General features: G+C 41.1%; 1 protein-coding gene across 4 annotated transcripts in view; it reads left to right on the forward strand.

Annotated features, from left to right (window-relative positions):
• Nucleotides 1–23,402, forward strand: part of ADAMTSL3 (ADAMTS like 3) — a 406,539-nt gene that overhangs the window by 172,572 nt on the left and 210,565 nt on the right. For all 4 annotated transcript variants that reach the window (XM_053593613.1, XM_053593612.1, XM_053593614.1 and 1 more), the window contains exon 7: nt 11,620–11,746. In XM_053593613.1, coding sequence (XP_053449588.1) covers nt 11,620–11,746 — 127 coding nt within the window. The remainder of the gene's footprint in view (nt 1–11,619; nt 11,747–23,402) is intronic.

Below are 23,402 nucleotides of genomic sequence, written 5' to 3' on the forward strand. Positions count from 1 at the left end.
ACTAGGCCAGAGATTCTACTTTTTTCCTGTTCAGTGTTGCTTTTCAATTTTGCCAAAGTGCCAGACTCTTCCCTGCTACAAAGCTCTTACACCTGCTGCCCCCACTGCCTTCTACCATGTTCCTGGCTAGTCTTAGTCACCTGCATGGTGTCAGCTTCTTATCACTTTTAATCTTAAGAGGCCTTCTGTGATCACTCCACCTGAATTAATTCTCTTGGTTCCATTATAATACCTTTTCACTACATTTTATATTTATATATTTGTGTGATTATTTGATTTATGACATCTTCACACCAGAATTTAAGTACTTCAAGGGTAGGAACCATGTGAATACTGCTCACCCCACAATGCTTGGCCCCATGTTTAAACAAATCAGTCTTATCTTTGCAAATACAGAAAGTTTTCAGATCTCTTGGTCTCTTTTTTATTTCTCTTTTAATCTCCAATCCAGAATTTTCTTGGTTAAGCTTGGTGTTCCTCTAGGAGATCCCATAGATTCCTACAATCAGCATGCCCTTGCAAATAAGCTAGTATCAAGCTTCTCAGATTCCTTAGTTCTTTTAAATGATATTCCTGTTAAGTTTGATTTGTAGCATCGCAATTCTCTCTCTCTATTTATTTCTTTATTGAGACAGATTCTCACTTTGTTGCCCTTGGTAGAGTGCAGTGATGTCACAGCTCACAGCATCCTCAAACTCTTGGGCTTAAGCAATTCTCTTGCCTCGGCCTCCCAAGTAGCTGGGACTACAGGCACTTGCCATAATGCCCACCTATTTTCAGAGATGAGGTCTTGCTCTGGCTCAGGCTGGTCTTGAACCTGTGAACTCAGGCAATCTGCCCACCTGGGCCTCCCAGAGTGCCAGGATTACATGTGTGAGCCACCATGCCTGGCCAACACAATTCTCAATAATACCTTCCTAAAATCATATTGTAGTCACTCAGTGTATTTGTTCTGTGTCTTTTTATTTTATTTTTTTTTGTTTTTGGCCAGGGCTGGGTTTGAACCCGCCACCTCCGGCATATGGGACCGGCACCCTACTCCTTGAGCCACAGGCGCCGCCCTGTTCTGTGTCTTTTATATGCAGATCTTGCTATCATATCCCTCACACATTACTCTTTTTACTTCCTCTCGTTGTCACCTTTTTATCCCAAGATCAGACTAGACAGTTTCCCTTAACTTCCTGGCCAATCTCTCTTCCTTTATCTGCTGCCCTTGAACCATCTTATTTGGTGCTTTTCATTAAGTAGTCATCCCTAGGGCAACCTTCAAAACTTACTACCTGTAATGCAAGTGTTCTCATTTGGAAGCCAGAGTGGAACTTAGACACCCAGGGTCATAGACACCCATGCTTTCTTCAGCTTGTGGTGGCCAACAAGCAAGCATGGAAAGTCCACCCTTACCTCATGGTGGCCCGTGGGCTAGGAAGTCCATGCAAATGGAAGGGACAGTACACATATATACCCAGGGAAACAACAGTGGGAAAGTGCCAAGCAGCAGTTACACAATCATGACGTCACTGTGTGCAGTTATGGTTCTCTGGGAAAAATATAGTGACTTCCCAGCAGCACTGTGGGTGAGAAAGCCCAAACAATTTTTTCTGGCCCTTATAAAATAGCTTTTATTGACACCAGTCAACTTTTGGGCTCTTTCATTCATTGATAATAGTAATCACTTGTCAGTGGGATTATGCTTTTTGTTTTCTAAGTTTTTGACAATGAGCTGGTATTGCTTTCATAATTAAAAGGAATTGTCATAAAAACAGTGTGAGCTCAAGGAGAGCATTCTGGATGACGTAAAGTTTGGACAGTGAGGTTTTGAAAACAAATTGAAAAATTGATTAGAATTAACTTCTAACCAAGGTGAGGAAGGGAATCTCAAGCTAAGAGAATGGGAATGCAACAGCAGGTGTTTAAAGATCTGTGAACTCTTTCTGTAGAGCAAACATGAAAAATCCCTGTGGAATAGTGGCAGATGAGGGGCTACAGGTGAAGGCAGAAACCAAATCACTCACTTATGCTGAAAGTTAGGAGAGGAGCCTTTTAAGAGTTTTAGAAGTGGGGGGTAGAAAGATTTTTAGGACTTTACCTAACAAATGCAATCAGTGTAACCTGGCTTATTGTACCCTCAATTAATCCCCAACAATAAAAAAAATGGGGGAAAAAAAGAGTTTTAGAAGAATAGCTCATTTGGGTTTATCTTTAGAAAAGTCCCTTCAGTAGCAATGTGGCAGTTACTTGGAGATGGCATGAGTTGGGCAAACAATAGATGGTGAAGCATGTAGCAACAAACAGAAGGAAATATGATGAATGAAGAAGGGGGGACATTCTAAAGAAGCAGATATTTGAAGACTGAATGTTTGATGGGATGTGGGGAATGAGAGAATTTAGCATGATGTCAGGACCAAGTAGAGGTCATTCACTAAGACAGAAAATACTAGGTGGGAACCAGTTGTCAGGGGCAAAGGGGTTAAGCTTGATGTCCCTATGAATATCCAAGTTGATACATGAATTTACAGGTTAGGATAGACTTCTAGATTAGAAACACAGATGAGGGATTGTCACGTGGTTAAAATCTGATGTCCGTGGGAACTGAGTACGAAGGACAAATTGCCAAGGACAGAGTCCTGGCACCTACTATTGAGGTTGCAAGTATAGAGAGAGGTGCCCTGATTAGACTGAGCAGAACAACCTTCTATATCACAGAAAGCATGACAAACAGAAGATAAGGGTGGGTGAGTACTTCAGAGAAGTCAAGAGGGGTAAGAACTTACATACACTCACTTCATCTTACATAGATCCCTGGCGACTCAGCTCGACCAGTGGACAGTAACATGCGTGGAGGAGGCACTGTGGACAGCAGGACACATCAGTCTCCTGTGGCTATACCAAATTACCTCACACTTGGTGGCTAAAAACAACAGAAATTTATCCTTTCACTTTTGGACTTTCAGAAGTCCAAAATTGAGGTGTCCTCAGGGTTTATTCTTTCTGGAGCCTCCAAGACAGAGTTCGTTCCCTGCCTCTCCTCCGGACTTAGTAGGTTGCTTGCCATCTTTGGCGCTCCCAGATTGTAGAAGCGTCACTCTGGTCTCTGCCTCCATCTTCACCTCACCTGCTCTTGTATACCTCCATGTGTTTCCCTCTTTTCAAGGAAACCTTGGTATGATTTCATTTCAATCTTCTTAACTTGATTACATTTAATAAGATACTTTTTCCAAATAAGGTCATTTTCCTAGGTTCTGTGTAGACATGTCTTTTGGGGGCACCACAATGCAACTCATTATACACCTGGTGAAGCCTGAATAGGCTCAATAGAGATGGTCAATAGAGATGATGAGCATAAATTCATCTTTCAAAAAGTGTGAATCCTAAAAATAGAGAGGAAAAGATAGAAATACTGCTAGAGCCTAGAGGATGTCAGGTTCAGGGAGAGATGAGCATCCCTTCAGGGTCAGAGACAGTTAGAAAAGCCTCCTTGCAGACACAGATTTCATGGCCCCTGAAGGGATTAGAACAAATTAGAACAAACACAATTAGAACAAACACAAACTTATGAATACAAAGATAGGAGCCAAGAAAAGGAATCACAATAAATGACTATAGCCTTGGATGCTCAGGTACCTTTCTTGTGAGATTTATTTGGGCACTTGGAAGATTCTTACATGGAAATCCTTCTCAGTTGCAGCCCAACTTACCCTCCCGACCTGGAACACACTGCAGCTCCCAGCACTTGCAGGAGCCCAGCCTGGGAGCAGTGGGTGGGCAAGGTGGGGAAAGAGGAAGCAGCGAGGGTGGCTCTGAAACTCAAGCTTCTTCAACATCATGGTGAATCCACCAGTGAGCGAGGATATATGTTGCTGGTGGGCGGGTAAAGTACTGATTAAGAGGCGGAAATACTTAATCCAAAAAGTGAAGTTCCTGGGGTGATCAAGGGGTTGGAAGCAGGAGCAAAGGACATCCATGGACAGGAAGGAGGAGGGACACCTCTTCCTTTGAGGCAGATAGGAAGGATGAAATACAGGCCATGGGTCAGTTTGTATGGGAATAGGCAGGAAGGCAAGATACTGTTTGATAGCCTCAATTAAGTGAAATAAAAAGCAAGTCATCTAATGAGAGAAAGGGGGCAAGATTTTGAGGAGGAAGGAAACATTTAAAGATGCTCTGGGGACAGTAGGGGTGATAGGAGGTGATTATTGAACTGTTAGGGAACCAGAGGAAGTTCAAAACAAGCGCCTTTGGCTCAGTTGGGGTGCAAGGCCAAGGTTGCTTTGGCTTTGGGTCAAGGTCACGGACCTGCTTGGTGGCTTCCTGTGATGAACAATTGTGATCAGGATTATGTACACTTTAAATTTAGAGAGAACTGTGTTCAGATCCCATTTCTTCTGCAACTGACTGATTGAAGACCACTTGGTAACTTGCTTCCATCTTTGAGTTTTGGCCTTTCAGCAGGCAAAAGGAGATACTATCTGCTTTATTGGTCCTGTTTTCACTTCACTGTTGCATAAACACAGTCGCTGCCACCTGGGAGTACTCTGAGCAGCACCTGTGCTTCCTCAGTGGCCACAGCCCCTCCTCTTATTCATGGTCTAAGTCCAGTTGTGTAGTTGGCTCCAGTAGTTTCCAGGCTCTGAAAGTGTTTTCAGAATAAAGGGAGGTTTTGATGATGAATTAGTCTATTTTAAACAAGTGTTTCATATCACGGTTATTAAAAACTCTAATGGGCAAGCCAATTTGGGGGGCAGTGGGAGCTGATGCTCTTTTGGCCAGGCTAGACAAGTAAAAGGAATTGTATGTACTTCCTCAGAAGTGACTCAGACACTGCTCAGTTGAATTCAGTGTCTTTCCTTCAACAGGATAATGTTCTCATAAATTCTGTTTCTTGTACAATGTGACCATGGACATCAGCAGTCATTAGGGTGAGAAAAAATGTGATTCTCTCTGCTCACTTCAAGATTACTGAAGTGGGCCCGATGATTACTCGGCACTGACTACAACTACCTTCTGAAAGTGTGTTTATAGTTTCCTTGTTTAAATGAACATGTCAACAACATTCTTGGGAACAACTTTCCATGAGCCCGAGCACAGTGGAGAGAATGAGACCACTATGCTCACTAAATGAAATTTGCTTCCCTTTTCTGCTTTGGAGGCCTAATTTTTATCAGAAGCAGGACCTGGTTGGTACCAAGGTTGCAGAACAAGTCTGATTTGTCATTCATGTTTATTGAATTCCCTGATACCTGGGTGGATGAAGAAACTATTTAAAATTTGTAATAAAAATAATAGCAGCTAACATGGGGCGCTTGCCAGGTGCCAAGCTTGTCTGAGCACCTTGCCATGTGAGTTCACAGGCACAGCAGTTCCCCCAGCTTTGTGTGTGAGAAACAGGACATTGGCGAAGCTAAGTAGTTTGCTCGGGTTGTGTGGTGTCTTAGGCTGTTTGGGCTGCCATGAAAAGCAGCCATAGACTGGGTGGCATGTAAACAACAGGAATTTATTTCTTACAATTCTGGAGGCTGGGAAGTGCCAGATCAAAACTCTGGCAGATTCAGTGTCTGGCTAGGGCCCATTTCCTGGTTCCTAGGCGGTCGTGCCCTTACGTGGCAGAAGAGATGAGCGAGGTCTCTAGGAGTCTCTTTAGTAATAGCACTAATCCCATTTGCTAGGGCTACACCCTCATGGTCTAATCACTTCCTAAAGGAACTGCATCCAAACACCATCACACTGGGGGTTAGGTTTCAACACAGGAATTTTGAGAGAGGCACAAATATTCAGTCTAATTGTACATAACTAGAAAATGGTACCGATGGAATTTGAACCCCGGGGTAATTCATTTTGCTGTATTGATGATACTTTTTGTATTGCTACAAGTATTGCTGGAGTTGTAATTGAAAATAAAATCTGGTTTTATGCATAGTACAACAGGTGTATTGTGCATAGATAGTGCATAGATAGCTTAGCATAAGGAGTAAAACTCAAATGTCTCCGAACCAGCCCAGAGGGAAATTGCCAGGTGTAGTCATAGCGAGTGGTGAGGGCAGTGGGGGCAACTATGTACCGTGTAAAAGCTGTGAGAGGCCAGAAGTCTGTATTTTAATGTGAAATTTCGAATTTTTAAAATCACCTTGTTGTTAATAATCCTGCTTTATTCATTATTGGCTAATTGTACTCCTGTGTGATATGGGATAGGTTTTCTAGCAATAAAAAACAATCCCCAAAGCTCAGTGTGGCTCAAAATGATTAAAGGTTCTGTCTTGCTAATGATCCTCACCCAGCTACATCAGCAGGGATCTCTACTCTTAGAATAGCTAAGAAACCCAGGCTAAGGGAGACTGTATTTGAACACATTTTCAACATAATAATTGCAGTAGTGCAAGGGGAACATGGGACTCACGGGTTGACCCCTAAAGCTTCTTATGGAAGTGACACAGATCACTTAGATTCACATTTTGTTGCCCAAAGATAGTTAATGAAAATATTAAACTTCTAAGGGGGGTGAGGAAGTGTGGCCCTCCCCTGGGCTGAAAGAGAGCTGCAATGAAGGTTTCTGAACATCCCTCGTGACTACCACAGCTCAGCATACTCTGATTTTTAAAGCAGAAAAGCTAGATTGTTTCCTAAGGTAGAAAATCCAATTTTCAGAGATCTCAGACAGAAATTGATTCAGAAAAACAATTGTGTTGTTTTTGAAGGATTAAATTAGTTTTCTCTGGAAAATTTGTATTTTCCTTAATTTGGATTTGTGCTGCTTATTTAAACACTCTTTTTCTTTTAGCTGGTTAGGAAATCATATGCAGGAACTGTGAAATATTTTTTAGTTGAAGTAATGATTTTTAGATGAGTATTCTAAAAAGCACTGCTAATATATTTAAAATATGTGTTTATGTTATCCATAATCTTGTGTAAATTGTCTTATTACACTGTGGGGTAAGAATCTTACCTTATTAACTTATACTCTGTAGTACCTGGTACAATAGAAAATGGTTATTTAATAGATGTTAATTTTATGTTTATCAATTAGTAGTTAATAAATCTCTGTAATTAGAGATCATGACTTCAGAAGATGTCACAGATGTGGAAAACACTTCAAGAATTTTTTAAAAGTTGACTATTGTTGATTATGGTGTGATAGCCAAAAGTCAATAGCCCCTCAATTTACAGGGCAGTTCTGGCTTGTAGCCTCTGAATCACAAGGCAACCAGACCTTCTTTTGAAATATCATTTTTCTTTAATGTTTTCACATGCTTTATTTGGCCATAAGATTTGGATAAATTGTAACTTTAAAAAACTGGTGGAGCAGATATAAGTGCTCGAGGAGGTATTCCATTGCCCAAGATCTTGCAAGGCCCAAAATAGTCTTCAAAACAAGCCCCTCCTAGCTCCTAAACCCTCACCCCTCCTGGATGACCAGATAGATGGTGATTCTCATTCTCATGAAATGCAAAGTGCTCAGGGACATGAATGTGTGAGGACAGAGCTTGGCCCAGGAACAGTGTTTCTATAATTTAATGGTAGAATTACTCCCCTTGGAGAAAGTTGCATGAGCACAAGTTACTCATTGAATCCCAACCATGCAAGTGTGTTTCCAAAATCAATCACTCTTAAGTTATTCCACATGTACTTGTAAATATTAACACAATGGTCCATGTAACTAGGGTTTTTTTTGTTTATGTGCTGTTACTTAAGGTGTATGAAGATATATCATAGTATTAAGATTTTGATGTCAGATGACTTGGGTTTTAAAATTATTATTAACAGCAAAAATAAATAAATAGGACCTGCTGAGGAAATAATCAGCAAAGCAAACAAACAGCCTTCACGGTGGGAGAAGATAATTGCATGCTATGACAAGGGCTAATAACCAGAATCTTAAGCAACTTATGCAAATCAACAAGAAAGGCCAAACAACCCCATTAAAAACTGGGCAAGTGACATGAACAGAATCTTTTATCATGAGGACAGATGAATGACCAACAGCACATGAAAAAATGCTCATCATTTCTTTCTTTTTTTTTTTTTATTAAATCATAGCTGTGTACATTGATATAATCATGGGGCATCATTCACTAGCTTCACAGACCATTTACCAAGTTTCACATATACCCTTGTAAGATGCACCGCTGGTGTAATCCCCCAAATCCCCTTCCCTCTACCCACCTCCCCCCACTCTCCCCTCCCTTTCCCCCTTCCCCCTATTCTTAGGTTGTAACTGGGTTATAGCTTTCTTGTGAAAACCCTAAATTAGTTTCATAGTAGGGCTGAGTACATTGGGTACTTTTTCTTCCATTCTTGAGATACTTTACTAAGAAGAATATGTTCTAGCTCCATCCATGTAAACATGAAAGAGGTAAAGTCTCCATCTTTCTTTAAGGCTGCATAATATTCCATGGTGTACATATACCATAATTTATTAATCCATTCGTAGATCGATGGGCACTTGGGCTTTTTCCATGACTTAGCAATTATGAATTGGGCTGCAATAAACATTCTGGTACAAGTATCTTTGTTATGATGTGATTTTTGGCCTTCTGGGTATATGCCCAGTAGAGGGATTACAGGATTGAATGGCAGATCTATTTTTAGATCTCTGAGTGTTCTCCATATCTCTTTCCAAAAGGAATGTATTAATTTGCATTCCCACCAGCAGTGCAAAAGTGTTCCCTTTTCTCCACATCCGCGCCAACATCTCTGGTCTTGGGATTTTGTGATATAGGCTAGTCTCACTGGTGTTAGATGGTATCTCAAAAACACTTTGAGATAATACCTAACCCCAGTGACAATAACCCACATCACAAGGTCCCAAAGCAACAGGTGGTGGCGTGGAGGTGGAGAGAAGGGCATACTCCTGCACTGTGGGTGGAACTGCAAACTAGTACAGCCTTTATGGAAAGAACTAAAAGTAGACCTACCATTTGATCCTGTAATCCTATTATTAGGGTCTACCCAAGAGAAAAAAAAAATCATTTTACCCTAAGGACATTTACACTCAGATGTTTATAGCAGCCCAATTCATAATTGCAAAGATACAGGAACAACCCAAATGCCCTTCAACACATGACTGGATTAATAAACCGTCGTATATACATAACACCATTGCTACTCAGCCATAAAAAAAGGTAGGGATTTTGTATCATTTCTCACAACCTGGATGGATTTGGAGATCACTCTCCTAAAGATCACAGGAATGGAAAAACAAGCATTACATGTGATCAAAACTAACTTGAAACTAGTAGATTAACAACTGTGTGCTCACTTGAGAGAAAAAACTCAATTAAATTCAAGAAGTAGCGAGGGAGAGGGTCCTGCAAGTTCCCACCAAAAGGAAACAATGCACGTGTGTATGGCGCATTTCTTAGGTAAAGGAGACAACTGCCACTAGGACTTACCTCACAAATGCAAACAATGTAGCCTTCCTGGCATTTTCTTAGTTATTGTGTTAAGACATTTACATTCTACATTTACTAAGTTTCACATATACCCTTGTAAAACCAGTGTATGGTGCCCCATGATCGCATTAATGTACACAGCTATGATTTAATAATAATAAAAAAAAAATGCGAACAATGTAACCTAGTCACGCGGACCTCATATTTGTCTGAAATATGAGGCTTTGGGACTTTTAGGCTGTCCCCAAAGTCACCATACATGGAGAGAAGGAGAATGGAAAATTGTAACTAAATGTACCTTAATTTATAAAATATTTACAAAATGTTTTCTACTTGTTAGCCACCTCTTTATACACACACATGAGGTCGCCTCTCCCACTTATGGCAAACGTATTCCAAAATATCTGTTATAATTTTTCCTGAGTATGGTGACTGGGGATATCTTTTATATATACTAGCTGTATCATGTTGGCAAATCATTTAACACAGTAATGTTTAGATTCCTTATTTGTAAAATGAAGGTGGAAGGTATTTCATATCTCATTAAATTTCCTTGAAGATTAAATGAAGTTATGTGTACAGAATGCATAGTTCCAGGCACAAGGCGTGTGTTCAGTAAAAATCAGCTGCTATTAATAATTTATTACCATCTTTATAAAATAATATAATCAGGGTTAAAGGATCTTAAAAGTTATTGAAAGAAGCTACTAACATAATAATTTCATTCCCACCAGGAAGTCTCCTAGCCCATGATTAAATACTTATTATTGGATAACTCTGACTTTTAAAATTTTCTCATATTGAACTAAATTGGGCTTACATCTGTAGCTCTCACCATTTAGAAATACAGAGAGCAAATATAGACCCTTTCCTCTGACAGCCCTTTGTGAATTTGAAAATATCTCTAATCATAGGCTATTTCTTAAACTTCCTTGGAACTTTTCCTACCTCTCCCTAAAACTTTCATTTGATCTTTCTCCTTCCCTTCAATGCCAAAATTTTAGAAATAACAGAATATAGATGTGATTTCAGCTTCCTCTTCCTTTATTTTTCTCTTCAACATCTTGGTATAGAATTTGCTTCAGCAACTCCCCAAGCTGAAGCATGGGGGTTACTCAAAACAAAACAGAAAACAGACAGAAATAATAAAACTGGCCATATTTTATTAAACACTTATAATGTTCGAGTCACTATACTAAGAGTTTTATGTATCTTTTTTATTTAATCCTTACTAGACCCTCTATGAAGTATACATTGGTATTATTATCTTTATTTTACCGTTGATGAAATTGAGTCTCTGAGAGTTTGAATTTTTCAACATCCTGCAGGTCGAAATGGGTGGATTTGTAAGTGACCTGTAACACCTCCAAAGTCCTTGCATGTAAACCCAGGCTTATAATTGTCAGTTAAGTTGGGTGAACATGGGGAGGAAGAGATAAACAGGTCAGTCAATATTATAGGGCACACATTATATAAAAGACATGTGAAATAATAAATATAAAATGGCATTTTTCTTACATAAGGAAGCTTACAATGTACACACACGTCCACATACATATGAAAAGTAACTCACAAGAGAGTGAAAGCAGAATAAACATATTCTGTATGAGACATTTCTCCTATTAATGCCTTCTGATATTTTAAAAATTATATATAAATGAATAGATGATATAATGACATGGGGTAAGTATAGCTAACGACAGCAAGATACAAGTAAAACTGAAGATCAAGATAGGTCAGGAATACAGACAGATATAAGGACATGGACGGAGAGATACAGATACATGGGGATAGAGATAGAAAGAGAGAAAACGATATTTAAAGTAAAACCATGGACCAAAAAGATACAGATAAAATTCAGGACAGTAGTTGTTTGGGAGAGGAAATGAGAGATTAGGACATGTAGGAATGGGGAGAGAGGGGAGAAAGGAAATAGCATCTATAACGTTCATTTGTTTTAGGTACATAAAATTACCTGAAAAAAAAAAAAATTACAAAACGGAGCTGGTACGGAGGGACAGCTTCGACTCTTAATTTTTTGAGACTTGCATAGGAATCATATGATGGTACTCTACTGTAAGAGTTTATATCATTCAAATTTATAAAACTATGTTCTCAAATAAAAGAGACAACCCGTAAATTTAAGAAAGACAACATCATAAAAAAAGGTTCTTGAAATAAACGGAGTGGCGCTCCGCTGGCTTCCCACCCCCCTGACCCCTGCTTCTGTTGGCAGGCAGTGGGCTGCGACCGGCAGCTGGGGAGCAGCGCCAAGGAGGACAACTGCGGAGTCTGTGCCGGCGATGGCGCCACCTGCAGGCTTGTGCGGGGACAGTCGAAGTCACACGTTTCTCCTGAAAAAAGTAGGTTGTAAACTCAATGCTATGTTACCATAATACAAGGTGCGTTTTTGACCTCTATTCCTGTACTAGCATTTCCCTAATGCTAAACTTTTTTAGTTGAAATAACTTTGACCGGTATTCTGAAAATCAGATTTCTTCCACAAAGTGTATTTCAAATGTTTGTTCCCATTATCTCTCGGAAGAGTACTCCCTCTCCAAATCTTAAATGACACAGAATATTTTAAAAAATATTTGCCGATTTTTCGGGTAAATCATGAACGAATTATTTCTTGTATTTTCCTTTGATTGCTAAAAAAGTAGATGATATCATCATGTATTTATTGGACTTTTTTTTTAGTTAGCTATTAAAGCCATTTACTCATTTTCCTATTGGAATGTTGATCTTTTCCTTATCGTTGAGAGCTTTTAATATCTCGTAAATAATAACCTTTTGATTCTTATACTTATTTCAAATGTGATTTTCAGTTTGTCTTTCTATTTTGTGTTTTTAGAAGCAATAGTTTCTAAGTTTTCTGTATTCAGAAATTTTCATCTTTTTATTTCAGTAACTTGTCTTTTTTAATCCTTTAATTTGGGATCAGTACATTTTTTTTTCTGTGAAGGGTCAGACAGTTAATATTTTAGACTTTTCAGGCATATAGTGACTGCCTCAACTACTCAGTATAGCTGTTGCAGAGCCAAAGCCCCCACAGATTCCAGAAAACAAGTGGGCGGAACTACATTCCAATAAAACTTGATTTACAAATGTAGCCTGCAGGCTGAATTTGGCCCTCAGGTTGTAGTTTGTTGACCTCTGCTTTAAAGGGAAAAAATTATTCATGCATGTTTTCTGGTGGTACTTTTATGATTTTGTTTTTCTACTTTTAAACCTTTTATTCAAATTAATTTAGTTTGATATAACTTATGAAGTTGGGATCTTATTTATTCCTTCAAATAGGGAAAACATCGTAATGAAGGGTTTTTCAAGCATAGGAAACACAAAGTTGGTGGCATGACAGTAGCAGAAAGCCTGGAATTTTTTTTTTTTTTTTTTTGAGGAACTACTGATATGTTGCACCGGCATGAATGCACATTAAATATCGTGAATATAAGACAGAATGGCATTTAGGAGTTGGCCATAAAAGCCTTCATTATTGATTTTATATTTCAGGTGAAGTGGAGTCATTAAAGCAATTTAGGCAGTGGAGTAACCTGGATAGATTGTCTTTTAGTAAAATAATTCTGGGGGCCTGTGGGGACTGGATTACCTGTGAGGTGAGCCTGGAAACAGAGAGTCCAAATAGGAAGCTTTTAAAAAAAATAATCAAGAGCTTTTGAAATAATGAGGCCTTGGCCTAGGGTAGCCCAAAAGGGATGTAGATGAAGGAGCAGCTGGAGAGATAGATATTTAGAAGGTAGATTGAGCATAGTTAGGTAATTCTTTGAATAAGGAAAAAAGAACAAAAGAAAGGGCGGCACCTGTGGCTCAAAGGAGTGGGGCACCTGCCCCATATGCCAGAGGTGGCGAGTTCAAGCCCAGCCCTGGACAAAAACTGCAAAAAAGAACAAAAGAGAAAAAAGAAGCTAAAATGATGTCAGTTCAACAACTTGAGCAGCTGGGTGGATATTTTGCTGTCAATTTGGGTAGGGGATTCACAAAGAGGAGACATATATAAAGGTGAAGGCCCACATCCTTGGATTTTTTTCTCTCTAGAATTTTGGCCCCGTAAGTATCCAATACCTTGGTACCTTTCTGATGCCTTCAAACAAATTTTGTTTGTGGTTGGAAAGTTGCTCTGAAACACGTTAGTCCATCACAGCTAAGAGCAAAACTCCCTTGTTTGGTGGTATTCAGTTAGAAATGAAGGTGAGTCCACCCAAAGAGAGCATAGCAGAAGGCCATAAGTTGTGTGCTGATGAGCACCTGCAGTTTGAGCATTTAGCCAAGAAAGAAGTTTAGGGAAATTCTGAGAAGGAATGAAGAGAGCAGGTAGGTAAATGCAGAACTTAGCAAGAGCAGTGTGGTGGACATTAGCAATGTCAAGGAGTTGGTAATAGTCAGCCATGTTACATGCTCCTGTGAAGTCTCCTGGAATAGCCCCAAATTTCTCTTTGGTAATGTGAAGGTCATTAGTGCCATTAAGCAAGGGTGATTGCAGTTAATTTCAGGCTGAAAGGTGGTTGCAATAGGTTGATGAATGAAGGCAAGATGAGAATATAGAGAAGGAAGCATCTGTCCAGGACAAGAGGAGGGGTACTTAGGCCACTACAAAAGTGTTGAGACAGACTGTGTTATGCTACATTCTTTCACTTCCAAGAAACACAGTGGACAGTGTCCTTTCCCGTTCACCCCTGCAAGTTTCAGCATGCTTGGCTTATCAGTCTTGCTGTAAGAGCTTCATTTGTTTTTGTCAGTGTGGATTTTATGTTTCTTAATTTTTATGTATCTCAACACTTTCACTGACACTATGTCTACCGCAGGAGAGAAATTAAATGAGTTCCAGCCTATTGGGTTCATTTGACTCTCGAGTAAGAGGAGAGTCAGCCTTCAAGAGGGAGGCCTCAGAGATGTGTGTTCCTAGGGAGGAAAGGAAGAAAAGGAACTCTCCAATGACAGTGAAGAGAGAGAGCAGGAACTATAAGGGCCCTGCTAAGATCAGATACCGTGAATCTGTGGTAGTCCAATCCATGGACATCATGAGGGAGGTCGCTTTGAATAGTAGTGTATCAGTGAAGAATGCATTGTACTGCAAATCACAGAAAATGCCATTGCAAACAGAGTTCACGTGTCTCCTCTGACAGGAAGTCTGCAGCAGACATTCACTGCTTGGGACGCTGTTCTGATATGTCTCTCAGGAGCCAGGCCCCTCTCTCCTTAGCATACTCAGATTGCTGCCACCTGCCTGGCTGCAAAGTTGTCCTGGACACTGTGATGTGACATCTGCATGTCCCATACTAAGTGTAAAGGCATTCTTTAATTCTGTGTTATTTATTCAAGGGAAGTCTTCCCCAGAGAATTTTGCTTCATTGACTGTGGCATGAGACACCCAGCTTCTAAGGAGGCGGGAAACCAAGTACTTAATATTCTTTCCATTCTGTTATTACTAATATTGAATAATGCTTTGAAACAGTGTTTTCTTCATGCATATCTTATCATTTGATTCTACTGGCATTACATTGTGGTTTTGATAATGTCATACCCATTTTACAATTAAGGAAACTGAGGACCACAAAAGTTAAGAAACATCTCCTGCAATTAATTATGAAAGGCAATATGGGGAAGTGGTTAAGAAACTGGAGTCTTGAGCCAGAGTGCCTAAGTTTAAATTCTGGGTCTGTTGTTTACTACCTGTGTAAGCAGAGCAAGTTATTTAACTTCCGTATGTATCTTAGATTTCTCATTTTTAACTAGGAATAAGAGTAAACTGCCTTTATAGAGCTATTGTTGGCAGGATTAAATAAATCAGTCCACGCTGAGCACTCCTGAACTAGAGAGTGTTCAGGAAATCCTAGCAGTATTTTTATTAAAAATACTACGTATTTGGGTACCAAAGGATGTCACACCTCTTATACACTTTAAATGTATGCCCTTAAATGGATATTTATAAACATATTTTTAAATCAACAGTTGGTCTACCTGGGAATTTATTTTAAGAAAAATACTGATAAGTATGGAGGAAAACCTTGGAAGTGTCAGAAAGAGTGAATGGTAGGAGAAAGCAAAGCTTGAGGGCACCCCTCAGGGGAAGACAGTTTGAGAGACGTGGTGTACTGAAAAGCCTTCATTCAGGGGGGCTTGTGGCGAGAGGATGAGGAGAAGAGGGCAGCCAGATCAGGTGCCAGGAAGGTGCCCGGAGTTAGCATTGGCCTTAAAAAGCTTGGAAATATCATCAGAAAAGACCTTGTTTTGTCAAGGTCCAAGAATGACTGGAAATAGAGATAATTCCAATTGAACTAGGGTAGAAGCCTAGTGAATGTGCCAAGAAACCAGTCCTTTCTGAGAGAAGTACACAGAGGAGGCCCTGAAGTGCAGGGTAGCTCTCTCCTTCCTGGCCCTCCCATCACACACTGATTCTCAGTTTGGGAATAATAGGTCCTTTTCAAAATCCATTGAAAGATAAAATTGCATATGTACTTTTAAACCCCAAATTTGCCTTTCTGATATTGTGGGGGCTGGGCCCAGACCCCTGATGCCCATTTACTATATTCCAAGTTAAGAACTCTTAAAACGTTTAATGGTTTTGATCAGTTTCTATGAAGAAAGGAGAAGGGAACTGGAGTTGCAAGGCATTAGTGACATGGTGTGAGCTGGGGCATCCTGCAGGACACTGCTATCTCATCAGGTTCTAAGAATGTGCTTGAGCTGAGGATGGAGGTGGCGAAGGTTCCTGCCTGCATGAACACACGGTGCTGCTTCTTCTCAGTTCTCATGACGGCCCCTTCATGTCTGTTAGTGCTCTGCACCGGGCCAGCTGAAGCTGTTTTTGGCTGGGATTTTCCCTAGGCCATATGGAAGCACTTCCCTATAATCATGCTTTGTGTGAAAGAAATGTGGGGAATGAAGCCATATCCACCCCTCAACCCTGGGTGTGCATCGCCAGGACCTGCAGAGTCCACACAGCTCCTGCGTCCACACCTTGCCGGGCCAGCATTCCTGTCCTCCCTGGGCCTCACCCAGACTCAGGACACAGCAGGGAGATGCCGCTGGCACAGCCCCATGCTGGAGAAAGTGCACAGGGCTGCACACAGGGTATCGCTGCCATTGGGCAGTGAGGCAGACAAGGTATGGGAGCCTCTAGCCAAAACCTTTGCTATGAGAAAAATCAGAAATTAATCCAGATACAACACACAGATTTCCTGTTGAGAGAAAGGAGACAGACAGAACTAACAACAGCATAAACAGGTTTGGATGTTGGAAAAGGGATCTAGAGGCCACTCAATTTTAATTTTTATTTTTACATATACATGTGTTAATTAGGTTTCCATTTTTTTTGCTTTCACAAAATTAAGAAGACTTAAAATTTAATAATAATAACAATGTTTAAGATAAGGATTAGAAACAAAAACTTGTAAAGAACGAACGAACAAACAAATACATTCAGAAAAGGAATCAGACAATTGCTACATCGAAATATTGAGCAATAATAATAATAATGCAAAGAAAGTAACATTCAATTTTAAAGAGAGAAAACTCTGAAAACATCAACAAAGAAGCAAACACATCTATTTGGAGAGTCTTGGCTCTGCATTTAAGGACTTGGTTATATTTCCAGGCATGTCCCTCATTTTGGTCTTGCCCACGTAAGGGCATGCACAGAACAGGCAAATAAACCAACGAGCTCAGCCTCACCTGTTCTAGGCTTCTTGTCCGTATCTAAGGGCAGCAACTGAGCCCTGCTGACATAGTGACCCCTAAGACCAGCTTGGAACCCCAGCACTCTACTCACTCAGCTTCTGACACTTTGAAGATGACCACACACCCCTCTGAAGCATCTCTGACAGACATGGACTCCTGGGCTAGGTGGATTGTGGGGATGCCTCACAAGGTAATCCTTAATGATTTTTTTTTTTTCTCTTCTCATTTGACTGTCACTTCCAGAGGTAATCTGTGAATTTAACTGATCCCGGAACAGGGGAAGTTGCATCAGATATAAAGTGTGTGCAGTGTGGCGAGCAGGCTGGGCTTCATTCTCCCTGTCTTCTTGCCTCATCTTCTGTGGCTCCGTTCATTTTCTAGCATGAGAATGTGACTGGTAATGCTCCTGTCCCAGAGCTGTGGCTGGGAAATGAATATCCAAACCAAAGACCTTAATCCTTTTCATGGGAACTCTGCCCCCATTTAATTCCACATGAGAGTGTGCCTGGAAGAAAGATCTGGGAACTAGATACCAAGAGCCTGGGTTCTAGCCCCTGCCTAGCTCTTTTGAATGTGTTTCTAGCTCTCTGTGTGAAGGTTAATAAAAGGAATAGCATGGAGGCCCTGCTGGATTGTGTTTCACAAGGAGGGTAGAGGAGCAGACTGAGCTCCCTGCCTCTTCATGAACTGCCTTCACATTGTGATAAGATCCACACCCCTTTCCAAAGCCTTTAAGCCTTTATCGTCTATGCTGCCATCTGTTCCTCACTCCCTAAACTCTAGTTGCTCTGGCTTTCTGGGAGACTCTGGAACACCATGTGTCGTTGCACCACCCACCGTCACCACACAGGGAACATGTTTCTTCCAGCTGTTCTCAACCTTGAGCACGAGTGTCAAAAAGGCTTTCTCTGACCACTCTATGTAAAGAAGACCCTTCTTCTGTTTAGCTTTTATTGAGAGAAGTAATTATTTAATTAATTTGTTTAGCTTGTCTCTCCCAATAATAAACTTTGCAAGAGCAGGTCCCATATCTATCCTATGCACCATTTTATTCCTGGTGGTGGTGTGGTACTGGCCACATCACAGGAGCTCAATTCATGTTGAACAAATGAACACATGCTCTTTGCCAGAGACAATACTGCTTCCTGTTATGATTTCACTTGGACTAAATGATGTTGTGCAATAGAACTGGACTGGAAGCCAAAGACTAGAGTAATAACCTCTGCTTGGCCTTTGATAATCTGCGATCTTAGGCAAGAAGCTTGGCTTTTTATCTGCGTAGTAAGGATATTAGCCTGGATGATTTCTAAGCCCTCTTCTAACTCAGGGACTCTATTAAGTGTATCTGTGATTTATTCCTTTCTCATTTGAAAAAAAATAGATTTTAGGAATGAATGGAAGTTACAGAAACAAGACCCATGATCTTATATGAAGGCATTTTGCAAAGTTTTAATGAAAAGCTTTGATAGAGATGATTTGTCTTTGGTCTTCAAACATCCAGGAAATTTTGCATACAAAGGGTGAGACCACAAGGGTGAGCTGGTGTGAAGTCTCCTCTAATATCCCATGAACTGCTATTTCATTAATCTTTTATCTCATGGTGCTATCACTACCCACATGGGAGGGTTTTGTTTGTGCCCTGCCCTCTTCATTGGCCGATGATCCCCTCATGGACCTCTCCACCTGGCCATTACTTGCCACCTAGTATGTTCTCAGTATAGGCAGGTTGGTTTGACCGTTCAGAATGGAGGAGCCTACTTAGACCAGCACCCCCCACAGCAGCCAGTCCTGAGGACTGTCAATTCACAGCTCAGACCAGGACCCCTGTGGCAGCCAGTCCTGAGGACTGTGAATTCACAGCTTAGACCAGCATCGCCACGGCACCCAGTCCTGGGGACTGTGAATTCACAGCTTAGGCCAACAGCCCCATAGCAACTAGTTCTGAAGACTGTGAATTCACAGCTCAGACCAGGATCCCCGTGGCAGCCAGTCCTGAGGACTGTGAATTCACAGCTTAGGCTAGCACCCCCATAGCAGCTAGTTCTGAGGACTGGACCATAATAGTAATAGTGGCTTCAAGTGGCTGTGTGGTTAGGATGGGCCAGGCAATGTGTAGGCGTGTCTTATGCATGATGTTTTTTCCTGCTATTCTCCTACCAGGTGGGCATTATTCTGACCTCCCCATTTAACAAGTGGAGAAATGGGCTCAGTGCAAGTACGTGCCTTGTTTAAGGGTCTCGCAACTAGTGAGTGGCCAAGATGATTCTGACTTCAGAGCCCGTGTACTTAACCACTCTCCCAAACTATCTTCCCTGGGCAGTTAGGTGAGCATGAGGTGATGGGTGCACCAAGGCCTACAGTGACTGGGAAGGAACAAAGTTGCAGAGAAATGGAATAAGAGAGGGGGCAAAGGCGGCCTCATCAGGCCTGCCCTTTGCATCCTTTCACAGAGCCTGGCTCCGTGGTTCCTAACCCTGAGTGCACATCAGGGTCATCTGGGGACTTTGTTCTAATCCTTCAGGCCCCACCCTAAAATTTCTGGGTAGGAAATCAGGGCAATTGGAGGTCGCCCAGCTTCCCACGTGGCTCTTACATGATGATGCCGGGGAACATCTGGGAAGAAATGTTTCATTAGTGGCTGTACATGGTAGCCTCCTGTCCTGCAGGCTGTGCAAGGCGTGCCCTGGACACAGCAGGAGGGCATATAGCACTGAGTGCTGGCCCTGCACCTGCTCTTTCCAGGTACAGGATCTCAAGCCAGTACACAAATGCACCTGCAGGCTGGGTGCAGACATCCCTGGGTGGAGGCTGAGGTCACTCATTTGCAGATGCAGTGATCAGAGGATTTCATAGCACAGCCTAATGGCTCAGGGCAGGATGGAGGGAGGGGAAGCAGTTTGCAGCTTGCATCTGGACAGTCTCCCAAGGCAGATCCTTGTCGTGTTCCTTTTCTACTTTGTAAAATAAAAAATAAATAAAATGCGGTTTAATTCCCTACTTTCACTTCTGCTCCTACTCAGCAGCACCTTCATGTTTCTCTCTTGGATCTGCAGAGGCCGTAGGTATAGACAGTCCCACTGCATGGTCAGCCCGGCTGTGCACTGACACTCCCTTCTTTCACCTTCCAAATTCCCCCACTGCCCCCAAGGAGTGACAGGTGAACTTGGAGCAAACATGACTACCCTACTTTTGAGAAATCCTCAGCCCTGTTCTAACAATGCCATTCAAGGTAACTCTCTTGGGTCTAAGCAATGCGGTCATGGGTGTTTTCAGTTTACAAAATGCTTTTGTACCTATTATCTCATTATAAAGGAATTCGTTTGTTTAAAATAAAGTATATTATTTGCAGTTTTCCCATAGGGTTTATTTTTAGCATTTATTCAGATACTGTCTTCCTTTTTTTTTTTTTTTTGAGACAAGGTTGAAGGCATAGTAAATGCCCAAGCTGGCGTGGAGGGGCATGATGTCATAGCTCACTGTAACCTCACACTCCTGGGTCAAGTGATTCTCTTACCCCATCCTCTTAGGCAGCTAAGATCACAGGTACAAAATCATGTCTGAATAATATTTTTAAAGATTTTTAAAAAATATTGGAGTCTCACTGCGTTGCATTGGCTAGTCTTGAACGCCTTGCCTTAAAACTGCCACCTCAGGGCAGGATGGAGGGAGGGGAAGCAGTGCTGGCATTATAAACATGACCCACCATGTCCAGCCACTTTTATTCCTTTCTAAAAAACTAATTCAGTCCTAGGGAATGGTGTGTGTGTGTGTGTGTGTGTGTGTGTGTGTGTGTGTGTGTGTGTTTGAACCTATATAGCAAAAGAAAGAAATAAATGCAAGGTCAAGAAAAGTTAGCGCCACCCAAAACAAAACTCAACAGAAAAGTGGGCGTGAGGCTGTCAGAGTGAGAGCAGCTAAGACATCTTTTTTGTTGTATCACTTTGGAATGTATATATGTAGGTTGGTAAGTTCTAGAAAATAAATGGTCTGGTATAAATTATAATCATTCTGGGCTGAAACTGATGTTTATTGATTAGCTAATATCGTGTGGACAATTTATTTCCTGTACATCTTGCTACTTACAAAGCTGTAATCTGCAGCAGGAAATGAGACATAGAAAAAATATGAGAGAACAGCTGGACTTGAGCATTTATGTGTGGGAGGGAAAGTCAGTGAAAGCAAACTTCATCTTAGGTCAGTCCAGTGATTGCAAAATCAAACAAGTGAAACCCATAAAATGAATCTGTCATGAGCATTCTTGTGATGGGTGAGTTTGAGTTTATACCGTGCAGCTTTAAGAGTGCAGTTTTTGCTTCAGACTTCAGTTCTACTGCTAGGGACTCTATGTTCTTGGGCAAGTCACTTTAAACTTGGAAAATTTGTTTGCTTAATTGTAGAAATAGGTTTTCATTAGAATGAATGAGGTAATTTATCTCAGGTTACTGAGCCTGGTGCCTGAGGGCACAGTAAATGCTCAACATGGTTTTAATAATAACTTACACTTACCCAGCCCCTAGTGGGTGCCAGGTTGTTTTCTAAGCCCTTTCCATATATTACCTCATTGAACACTCACAGCAATCTCTCAGAACAGGTGTTTCTATTATCCTCATTTTTTCAGATGTAACCAGGGCACAGGGAAGGTCAGCAACTTGTCCAAGGTCACATAGTGATTGGCAGTGCTGGGGTTTCCAACCCATGTCTGGCCCCAGAGTCTGTGAACATAACCACTATTCCATATTTCCCCTCTTAGTAGTTTACAGAGTAAAAGTAATGCAAAAGGCATTTAGAGAATGACAAGAAGGAACCCTGGAGGACAGCAAAATGAGCAGCAGTATCTAGGATCTCTTAACCCCAAAATTTCAAGGAGAAGGTTTTGGAATAATTGCAACCAAAGGCAGTGTTCAGTGGGAACTAGTTGCCACCATCAACAACAGCAAATCTGGGTGTTCCCAGACCTTGGCCTGCTGTCTTCAGCACCAGGACAGGGCATAGAAGAAGCCTTTGCTCCACCTGGTATGTTTCCAGTTGATGGATTCTGCTGCATTAGGAAGCACTGAGTTTTAAAGCAAGCTCAGAATCAGACCTGTTTGGCAGTGCCGTCTGCATCCCCGTGGTAGGAGGTCTCAGATGGTGTGCATAGGGTAGGAGGTCTTGGGTGGTGTCTGTCAAGCCTGCAAATAGTCGCCCCTGCTGGATTTGCTGTGGCTCCCACATCCCTGGCTTTGCTCAGGGTCTAGCTCCAGAACAAGGGGGATTTACCAGGAGGCCAGTGGTCTGGGATTTATAAGTGGCCCATTTTTAATAGGCAAGATAAAGAAAGCATGAGAAGCAGTATTTATATCAGAACCAGTACAATTTGAGGCAAAAAATGAGTATTTTATGTCCATTAATAATCAAAAAGGAAATGGCCCAAAGATTGTCTGTATCAAGTACCACTACCTCAATATACATAACAAAACCCCCCCATAGGTATGTATATAGTAAAAAAGTTAAATAAGTAAAACTTCTGTGAAAGCTTTAACACATTTAGGTCAATGAAAACTGCACATAGACTCTGTACAGTGTAATTATTAATGTCACATTAATAGGTACCAATGAGCCTTGTAGGTTGAGGGGTTATTCCTTTCTTTCAAGTCAGTTTGTGGACCATGTACAAAAACTGATTCTTCAAAGAAAGTTGCAATAAAAGAAAAAAAAAATCTCAATACAGCAACAACTACCTGAAGAAACCCTACCCCGCAGCTGCACCCACCCATCCCCAGCTCCCTGCCTTCACAGCGGCACAAGGTGGGTCTCCCTTCCCAAGGCTTGTGAGTCCTCCCGTCTGTGCCTGCATTCCAGCCTCCTTGCTGCCCTCAGAGAACTCATCTCACCCAGCCTCCCCCTCTCCTTTATCTCCCCTCTGTCTCTCTTTCCTATCAGGTTTAAACGTGACCATGTCTTTCTTATGAAATAAAAGTATAATTTTAAAAATGTGTATGTCATGTATAAGTAGCATATGTAAATATACATATATGTACATATAAAACATACATATGTGTGTGTACATATTAATATATGAGTATATAATGTTTATATAACAATATTTAAAGAATCTTCATTTTTATGAAGGGTATATATGAAGATAAATTTTCTTTGTATTTTTTTATTCTAAATTAATGTGAAGGTACCAACGATTAGGTTACACTGTTTGCATTTGTCAGGTAGAATCCAAGTTATAGCTGTGCCCCTCACCCAAGAAAACACTTTATAACATAACTATATTTCTAGCCACCATCCTAATCTTTTCACCTACTATTACTGTCAAGTTAGAAAAAATGG

The sequence above is a fragment of the Nycticebus coucang genome, chromosome 6, assembly GCF_027406575.1.
Source record: "Nycticebus coucang isolate mNycCou1 chromosome 6, mNycCou1.pri, whole genome shotgun sequence".
Taxonomy (NCBI): domain Eukaryota; kingdom Metazoa; phylum Chordata; class Mammalia; order Primates; family Lorisidae; genus Nycticebus; species Nycticebus coucang.